General features: G+C 38.5%; 2 protein-coding genes across 2 annotated transcripts in view; one reads left to right on the forward strand and one right to left on the reverse strand.

Annotated features, from left to right (window-relative positions):
- The window catches only part of LOC104706384 (protein S-acyltransferase 24-like), a 12,420-nt gene extending 9,647 nt beyond the window's left edge, over window positions 1–2,773 (forward strand). The window contains exons 7-13 of the mRNA XM_010422573.2: window positions 428–527; window positions 888–945; window positions 1,055–1,132; window positions 1,248–1,346; window positions 1,716–1,794; window positions 1,891–2,039; window positions 2,217–2,773. Coding sequence (XP_010420875.1) covers window positions 428–527; window positions 888–945; window positions 1,055–1,132; window positions 1,248–1,346; window positions 1,716–1,794; window positions 1,891–2,039; window positions 2,217–2,618 — 965 coding nt within the window. The 3' untranslated portion in view covers window positions 2,619–2,773. The remainder of the gene's footprint in view (window positions 1–427; window positions 528–887; window positions 946–1,054; window positions 1,133–1,247; window positions 1,347–1,715; window positions 1,795–1,890; window positions 2,040–2,216) is intronic.
- LOC104706385 (uro-adherence factor A-like) lies at window positions 3,100–8,580 on the reverse strand. Its single transcript, XM_010422574.2, has 3 exons — window positions 4,029–8,580; window positions 3,735–3,946; window positions 3,100–3,476 (listed from the first exon to the last, which is right to left on the reverse strand). Exons 1-2 carry the CDS (start codon window positions 8,050–8,052, stop codon window positions 3,786–3,788), a joined length of 4,185 nt encoding a protein of 1,394 aa, XP_010420876.1. The 5' UTR covers window positions 8,053–8,580; the 3' UTR covers window positions 3,100–3,476; window positions 3,735–3,785.

Here is a 9,970-nt window from a genome sequence, read left to right on the forward strand (position 1 = left end):
TCGATTTCCTTTTTGTATAAAGTCTGAAAGTACCAAGTCTGCTTTTTGTTGTTGTCTGATTATTAGTATAGTGTATCTATGCAATACGTAAGTTGCTGATCCAGCTGGCGGTTGCAGATTAGGATTTTACATTCTAGTATTCTAAAGCCAATTCTCTTGATGGTTTCTTTCATTTCACCTAGCCATTGCAGATTGTGATTTTAAGGCCTTCATTTCTTTGCAGCTTAATTTTCTGTTGTGAACTCCTATTTTTCCCCATAGTGGTATAATTATACCTTTGTATCACAAGTAGCGGGTTNCTGCTGCTTCTGCTCGTATATACAAATTCTGTTGTTTTGGGTAGTTATCTTGGTCCTCGAATCTCGCGTCATATCAAGCAACTGTTCTGTGCGTGATTATAATTTTATGAACTCTTTGGCCATTGCAGCATCCAATCTGCCAAAGTTAACAGCTGGGATTGGTTCGCTTGCATGGCTGGGTTTCCTTCTTGCAACTGCAGGACTATTTTTATTTTACCGCTGTAGCAGGTATAGGCTCACCCTGTCCTTCCTCGATTTCCTTTTTGTATGAAGTCTGAAAGTACCAAGTCTGCTTTTTGTTGTTGTCTGATTATTAGTATAGTGTATCTATGCAATACGTAAGTTGCTGATCCAGCTGGCGGTTGCAGATTAGGATTTTACATTCTAGTATTCTAAAGCCAATTCTCTTGATGGTTTCTTTCATTTCACCTAGCCATTGCAGATTGTGATTTTAAGGCCTTCATTTCTTTGCAGCTTAATTTTCTGTTGTGAACTCCTATTTTTCCCCATAGTGGTATAATTATACCTTTGTATCACAAGTAGCGGGTTTTCTTATTGTTTAATAATGTAATTTTATATTTTCTGCAGGAAGGATCCAGGTTACATCAGAATGAACATCCATGATCCGCAAACTATGAAAGATGATGTTAGTACTATTAGCTTTTTTAGTTCTCAAGTTTAAGTGACATATAGGTATGATTTCTAGTACGATTTTATGTTCAAGTGTCATTACTGGTTTTCTTACCCCTTTACAGGAACCACTGTTAAAAATAGAGCTAAACAACCCTGCTTTGCTTGCTGGGAATTGGACGCAACTCTGTGCAACATGCAAGGTACCTGCTCAAATTCTACTTTATGTCTTTCTTAAATCGTAATAACAAATACTTAATCATGGATCTTACATCTTAAAATTTACTTCTTTGGTCCGCTTTGTTTCATTTTATTCAGATTATCAGACCTCTTCGAGCTAAGCACTGTTCCACCTGTGATCGTTGTGTAGAGCAATTTGATCACCATTGTCCTTGGGTATCAAATTGTGTTGGAAAAGTAAGTACAGTTCCTGTCTTCCTATAATAGTTTTTGACATAAGTTGACAAAATTGGGGTAGACGGATCAGGCTTTTGATACTAACATTTTATATTACTAAATCTTTCTTATTCTTCCTTGTCTCTTTTGATATGACATTACTTACTGTTCTTTTCGAAAAAGCTGAGACGATCTTAATTATTAGAGTGGTATACTTGTATTGCATATTTTGGTATAGAGATCGCCGGAGATGTTTCTTGGTGTCATAGTACTCGTCTGTTCATTTTGGTTGCTAGTGGTTTGATTTCTTACACTTGCAGCTCGAGCTTGATACTATTCTGTGATACTTATCTGTGGATTGTGCTTGTTTTCCATTAACCTATTTTGCAGAAAAACAAGTGGGAATTTTTCCTTTTTCTTCTACTTGAAGTTCTAGCGATGCTGATAACTGGTGGTGTTACTCTTGCAAGTACGTTTATAGTGGAGGATGCTCTTTAATTGTGATATGTAAATCTAGAGAAAACTTTCGGGTGAAGAATGTAAATGATGCATTATATACATGCAGGAGTCTTGAGTGACCCTTCAGCTCCATCGTCTTTTGGAGCATGGATGAGCCATGTCGCTAGTAATCATGTGGGTGCTTTATCCTTTCTGCTGGTGGAATTCTGCCTCTTCTTTTCTGTAGCTGTCTTAACAGTCATACAAGCGTCACAAGTGAGTCCTCATTCCTTTTTCCTTATTTGCATGTCTTTATTCCTCTTGTGACCTAGATGGTTTAAAGACTCTGTTCGCTTCCCCAGATAACTCACTAAGTAGACTAGATACTTCTATTTCATGGGGGAATGTTTTTCCTCATCCTGAAGATTGATTCTTTTCCCTTAATCTTTACAGATATCAAGGAACATAACTACAAACGAAATGGCTAATGCCCTGCGGTACAGCTACCTAAGAGGTCCAGGTGGTCGCTTCAGGAATCCGTATGATCTAGGGTGCAGACGAAACTGCTCGGACTTTTTAGTAAAAGGTTATAACGAAGATATTGAGTGTCATGAAGAAGACGCAACACAGAGACAAGAGGGTATTAGCATGATGCAAATGCAGCGGAATCCAGAACTTCAAAATGGCAATGGTGTCGCTATCAATGTTAACCCGGTACATAATTCACAGTCAACACATGGTCATTCTTCCAACTGCAGCCATAGCCATAATAGTAAGTCAAAGAGTGATAAAGTTCCTTTGGGGTTGGGACTTGGTCTTGCTCGCAACCCAACCCGACCTGTTGTACCTCCATGATAGGGGCTTGTCCCAAATGTTCCTTATATGTGCATTTGTGTTGTAAGAAACACGTGTGTGCTGATACATTATCATTAACACAAGTAACTCAAGGTTCTGAACCATGGATTTTCAGAATTAGATTGTTTCCATTTAGTTATGTCCTTTTTTTTAGATTACCTATGTCTTTTTCTATTATTATATAGGGATGTTCTCTTATTGTAAGAAGGCATCCAAAAACGGGAGAGCTTTTGGAGGTTTATCAGATTATTCCGTCGGGAGAGAACTTGTTCTCTTTTGGTGGTTGTCAAGTTTTATAAAGAGAGTCTCTTTGAAGTTACATCCCTGGTTTATGGTTTTATTCTATCATGTGCTCTCGTCGAGTCATTGATGAGGTCAGTCTCTGATTTCAGGTGAAGATAGTAATATAACATAAATGGTTGTACATTATGTTTTACTGAACTGAGCTGTGGCTTTTTTCAAAACATATCCAAATTGCAAATTGATCGCAACAAACACATCATTACATTTTATATGTAACAACGAATTACAAGAGAATGACTGACTCCACACCAAAATCTTGTGGAGGTCATAAGAAAAGGAAAAAGAAGGTAAAACTCAAGTAGCTGTGTTGTGTATGAATGTCTCACGCCAAAGGAAATACGAGTCAAAAGACTCAAAACAAATGAATATAGTCACAAGACTCACAACTCACCCTAAGACAGAAGAAGAAGAATCTGCATGATATCTTTGCTTCACTCCTCGCCAAATCAACCGTATGAATGTTACACAAACAAAATAGAACATATCTGTCGTTTATATATGTTTCTTTCTCTCTACAAAAATCTGAGTTTGAAATCCTATACCACAAGACAAAACCTGCAAAGATAAATAAATGTGGTTAGATGAATTAAAACTCAAGTACCATCCAGAATGTGAACAATTCGTTTCAGGTCAAACAAAAAAAGCACTGCCTATAACAGTTGCAATTGGTAATATAATACTTAAGAGAATACGATGACAATGCAAGTTTGGTCAAAGTTATTTCACTGATCACCTAACACTGGCCAACAAAACTCTTTGTATCTTAGACCTAACAATTCCGTGATAGTGTTATATATGTACCACGGTGTGTACCTTTAAAATGAAGCTTGTTCAAGATAATGACCAAAGTCATTGTGAGCCACGTTAACCACGTTGGATTCCTGTATTTGACATATGAAAAATATTTGCAGTCCTCCTGTTTAATATATCTTCCAACTGGTCTGAAGAGATCCCATTTCTCCATTGTTTTGCTTCATCTATCTCATTATATATATGTAATATCTCTTCCATGTGAAACCTTAGATCTGCAGCAATGATATAGGATCATATTAAACATCATGTGGGTTATGTTTTTCAAAATCAATATTGAGCTAGAGCACGTAGTACCTCGTAATGTATTGCCTGCCACATAGTCTTCACTTATTATCGCAACAACATCGTCCCTACAAGTTCCAGCTAACTCAAACTTCTCCATTGCAGCTTCTAAACTCTCTCGCCAGAATGGTTGGTCAAGTTTGTACTCCATGATAGATCTCTCGTAAAGTACAGCACACAATAAAACATCTACCATTGACTTTAACTTTAGCCTTCCTGCTACGTTTTCTGAGTTATCTTGAGTTGAGCTACCCGGCTTGGTTTCCAGATTTTTTAACACTTCCATAGAGATTTTGATATTGCTTTCGGCGCATTGATAAAACTGTACTACATCTGAATATGGCCATGTTTTCAAATCAAGTTGACTGACAAGCACATAGTACCATGAAAGTCTTGCTTCCTCAAACTGCTGCAGACCTACTGCCAGGAAGACTTCAAACAAATCCGACTTTATTTTCATGGCCTCTTTGTACTTTTCTTTTGCTTTTATGTGCTCCCTTTGAACGCATTCATAAGCAGTTTTGAGTTGTTCAGAGCCAGATTCTCCAGACACACCTCGTAGGAGGCTCAACCTTTTCCGTGCCCCTGACAAGTGCACATTTCCCAACTTTAACAATGATCGTGCTGCCACTTCTTGGAATTGCTGAGCTGCTTTGTCAAAAGGCCCTTGAGCTGCATCAGACGTTACCACCTCCTCCATAGCTTCTGAATTGAGTTTCATCCCTAGTTCTTGAAGATTCAAGCATTTATCAGAATCAACGCCGGCCTGGATCTTAAAGAGCCGAGCAAATTCGATCATCCAATCCTCAACTTTACACGCACCTTTTCCATTTACCTTGGTCTTAAAAGAATCAGCGGATATTTTGAGCTTCTTCATCTCAACTAATCTTCCAAAAAAGGGATCCTGCTCAGGACTAACTTCCACTACATAAAATCTCATAGTGTTCAGTGACCTTGCTGACACCTCACTCATTCTTAGCTCTTCATCTGTTGTGATTGTCACTAAATCTCCTTCTTGGTCCTTGTACTTAATATGAACTGCCCTTAAGCCAGGGAAACGCTCATGAACAACTTCCCTAAGTTGAAGAAGAGTGCAGTTTAGAGGCACTTTAGCCAATCTTATGTCATCAGAGTATACGAATTTCACAGCCATGTTTACATTTTCACCACTTATCTCCAAAAGTTTCTCCTCAATTATTACTTTTTCCTGTTCCTTGCTCGTATCACTTCTCTTCTCCGACTGCTGTTTCCCTTTTACTTTCTTTTGATTCTGCTTATCGATAATCTTTTCCTTGCCCTTATCAGCTGCAAGATTGTTGTTATTCTTCTGCTTTGTCTCTACGTTATCGCCCTCGCTCTTCTCTTGCACTGGATTGCTCTTTTTAATTTTCTTCACTCGTGCCTTGCGAAGTTTAGCCCACAGTGCAGGGGAAGCCTCAACAGGTTCAACATAATCTGGAGGCAACTCTATCACGGAATCTTTGACCGTTAACCCTTTGCTCTCTAAAGTTCTCTTAAGCTTGTCAGAAATTTCAGACGCCATAGGATTCTTCGGATCCAGCTTCGAAACCATACAAACATCTTTCAACGCCAAATCCAACTTATTCAAGGCCTCATAACATCTAGCCCTCTTCAACAGTGCTTTGCTATAATCAGGAGTAACACTAAGTGCTAAATCACATTCATGAATGGCTTTGGCAAACTCGCCAGGTTCCAATTGCATATAACAAGAAGCCATATTAGCCCGAACATGAGAAACCTCTACATGATCCTTAGGAAGTATCTTGATTGCTTCACCATATTTAAACATTGCACCATAATAATCTCTCTTCTGAAACAGCTTGTTCCCTGCTTCCTTCAACCCTTGTGCTTTCAAAACAAAATCAAAAGTTTCAACCTTTGAACCATCATCCACTGACTGACTATGGCTAGTCTCAGCAGCATCTGTAGATTTCTCCTCAATGTGCTTCTCCATGGATTTCAAAACACAATCAAAAGTATCAACCTTTGAATCATCATCTACCATTGATTGACTTTGGCTAGTTTCAGCAGCATCTGCATATTTCTCCTCATTCTGTTTCTCCACGGGTTTCAAAACACAATCAAAAGTTCCAACCGTTGGATCGTCATCCACTGATTGACTTTGGCTAGTTTCAGCAGCATCTGCAGTTTTATCCTCACTCTGCTTCTCCATGGCGTTCGAAAGACAATCAAAAGTTTCAACCTTTAAATCATCATCCACTGATTGACTTTGGCTAGTTTCAGCAGCATCTGCAGTTTTATCCTCACTCTGCTTCTCCATGGCGTTCGAAAGACAATCAAAAGTTTCAACCTTTAAATCATCATCCACTGATTGACTTTGGCTAGTTTCAGCAGCATCTGCAGTTTTATCCTCACTCTGCTTCTCCATGGCGTTCGAAAGACAATCAAAAGTTTCAACCTTTAAATCATCATCCACTGATTGACTTTGGCTAGTTTCAGCAGCATCTGCAGTTTTATCCTCACTCTGCTTCTCCATGGCGTTCGAAAGACAATCAAAAGTTTCAACCTTTAAATCATCATCCACTGATTGACTTTGGCTAGTTTCAGCAGCATCTGCAGTTTTATCCTCACTCTGCTTCTCCATGGCGTTCGAAAGACAATCAAAAGTTTCAACCTTTAAATCATCATCCACTGATTGACTTTGGCTAGTTTCAGCAGCATCTGCAGTTTTATCCTCACTCTGCTTCTCCATGGCGTTCGAAAGACAATCAAAAGTTTCAACCTTTAAATCATCATCCACTGATTGACTTTGGCTAGTTTCAGCAGCATCTGCAGTTTTATCCTCACTCTGCTTCTCCATGGCGTTCGAAAGACAATCAAAAGTTTCAACCTTTAAATCATCATCCACTGATTGACTTTGGCTAGTTTCAGCAGCATCTGCAGTTTTATCCTCACTCTGCTTCTCCATGGCGTTCGAAAGACAATCAAAAGTTTCAACCTTTAAATCATCATCCACTGATTGACTTTGGCTAGTTTCAGCAGCATCTGCAGTTTTATCCTCACTCTGCTTCTCCATGGCGTTCGAAAGACAATCAAAAGTTTCAACCTTTAAATCATCATCCACTGATTGACTTTGGCTAGTTTCAGCAGCATCTGCAGTTTTATCCTCACTCTGCTTCTCCATGGCGTTCGAAAGACAATCAAAAGTTTCAACCTTTAAATCATCATCCACTGATTGACTTTGGCTAGTTTCAGCAGCATCTGCAGTTTTATCCTCACTCTGCTTCTCCATGGCGTTCGAAAGACAATCAAAAGTTTCAACCTTTAAATCATCATCCACTGATTGACTTTGGCTAGTTTCAGCAGCATCTGCAGTTTTATCCTCACTCTGCTTCTCCATGGCGTTCGAAAGACAATCAAAAGTTTCAACCTTTAAATCATCATCCACTGATTGACTTTGGCTAGTTTCAGCAGCATCTGCAGTTTTATCCTCACTCTGCTTCTCCATGGCGTTCGAAAGACAATCAAAAGTTTCAACCTTTAAATCATCATCCACTGATTGACTTTGGCTAGTTTCAGCAGCATCTGCAGTTTTATCCTCACTCTGCTTCTCCATGGCGTTCGAAAGACAATCAAAAGTTTCAACCTTTAAATCATCATCCACTGATTGACTTTGGCTAGTTTCAGCAGCATCTGCAGTTTCTTCCTCATTCTGATTTTCCATGGCTTTCCAAACACAATCATTAGTTTCAACCTTTGAATCATCATCTACTGATTGACTTTGGCTAGTTGCAGCAGCGTCTGTAGATCTCTCCTCATTCTGCTTCTCCATGGCTTTCGAAACACAATCAAAAGTATCAGCCTTCGAATCATCATCAACCACTAATTGACTTTGGCTAGTTTCAGCAGAATCTGCAGTTTTTTCCTCATTCTGTTTCTCCATGGCTTTCAAAACAGAATCAAAAACTTCAACCTTTGAATCATCATCATCCAGTAATTGACTTTGGCTAGTTTCAGAAGCATCTATAGATCTCTCCTCATCCTGCTTCTCCATTTCAAATCCCCCAGAAGCAAAACAACGAGAGAAAGATTCCAAAATTTTTACCAAGGATTCGCTACTACATGAGAAGACGATTCTATGCCGGGGGATTCTAAGAGAAACTAACCAAACAGCTAATAGATATCACAAGAAGGTCTGGTAATAAAACAGTGCACACGATATTAGAGTATCATATAATTTACAAAAGCCCTAAAGGGATTACAAGATAGATAGAACACGAAACGTGTGCCTGCCTCTTATGAATCGAGATCCCTAAACGGCAATTTCCCCTGGAGCTGTGTGTGGGAAGATTAAACGGGTTTTCTCGAGAAAGAGATTTGAAAATTTTGCGGAAAAATATGAGGGGAGGAAGAAGAATGACGATGTTAAAAAAGAAAAGAAAAAAAAAAAAAAAAAGAGAAAATGAAAGAGGAAGAAGGAAAGAAGAAGAAGAAGAAGAAGACGAAGATTGGACCATGTGGCTCTGCACATCTGTAACGAGGATAGCTTTGTCGTAAAGCCACGACGACTCGTTTCAGCCTACAACTACAACCCCCCATTTTTAATTTATACTAACATAACATTAAAATCTAATAAATTCGGAAAGGTATGAACGAAGAAGAAGATAAATCGAATCAAATCCCACTTTGTTGACACGTGTCGAATCTTTACACTTTACAACGAATTAAATACTTAAGGAATGTTTATTAATTCTGTTTTTGTTTTATGATGACTCCATTAATTTTGTTTATGTGTACGTTAATGTTGTTGTTGTATGAATTATGATGATGTTAGAAAACGCTTTAAAGTTTAAACCAAGAATTCATGTGTTCTATTTACTGTGATGGTCTTTATTTTTAATATTTTTTTTCTTCTAATGGTTAGTGATTGCCAAAGAGACCATCGTCTTGTTACAAATTTATTTGAAATAAAATGTGTAAAAAGTTCCAACACTTCTTGACTTCCAAGTTCCATATGTTTTTTTAAGATTAGCTTATATATGTTCTTGATCGGAATCTTATGTTTTGAGAATATCAAGAATTTTGTATTCAATTTATATTTACTTTTTCATTATTTTATTTTTTTTTGTTTTTGGACATCATACTTTTTCATTGTTTGAATTTATTCACTTTTATTTTTTTGCAAACATAATCTTATAGATGAAAGCATGGTCCAAACCATGCAAAGTTGGTGAATTAAATTAACAAAAAATCCAACTGATTTTGAGCCAGTTGTTGGGTGAAGTGGCAACTCGTGAATGGATACAATTTTGTTAATCTTGATCTTTACGCAATTCGTAGAAGCGGCTAAGACGTNGATGTTAGCACCGGAGGCAGTGTTGGATGATGAGTTTGTCACGGCGCGAGTGACTTTGGAGTTTCCGAATGGGGCAAATGGAGAACCAGTAATCATAATAGGGCAGGNATCAACGCCAGCTTCCTCAGATTCAACCCAACACTAACCCTCACCGTATTATTATTATTATTATCATCACCACGGTTCGAAGAAGCTAGGGTTTTGGATCTCTCGTGTTCTNAGGCGATGTATGTCATGGATCTACCACGCCAATTTTTTATGGTTCGTTTTGAAAAAGAGGAAGAATACTTGGCAGCTCTATCTGGTGGACCATGGCGGGTGTTTGGTAGTTACCTGATGGTACAAGCATGGTCGCCGGATTTTGACCCATTGAAAGATGAGATTGTCACGACACCGGTGTGGCTTCGGCTGTCTAACATACCTGTCAGTTTCTATCATCGCTCGATTTTGATGAGTATTGCTCGGGGATTGGGTAAACCTATACGAGTGGACCTTACTACGTTGCAGTGTGAAAGGGGTCGTTTTGCAAGAATATGTGTGGAAGTTGATTTGAGGAATCCGCTCAAAGGTTCAATTATGGTGAATGGGGAGCGTTATTTTGTGTCGTATGAGGGTT

Source organism: Camelina sativa, chromosome 8, assembly GCF_000633955.1.
Source record: "Camelina sativa cultivar DH55 chromosome 8, Cs, whole genome shotgun sequence".
Taxonomy (NCBI): domain Eukaryota; kingdom Viridiplantae; phylum Streptophyta; class Magnoliopsida; order Brassicales; family Brassicaceae; genus Camelina; species Camelina sativa.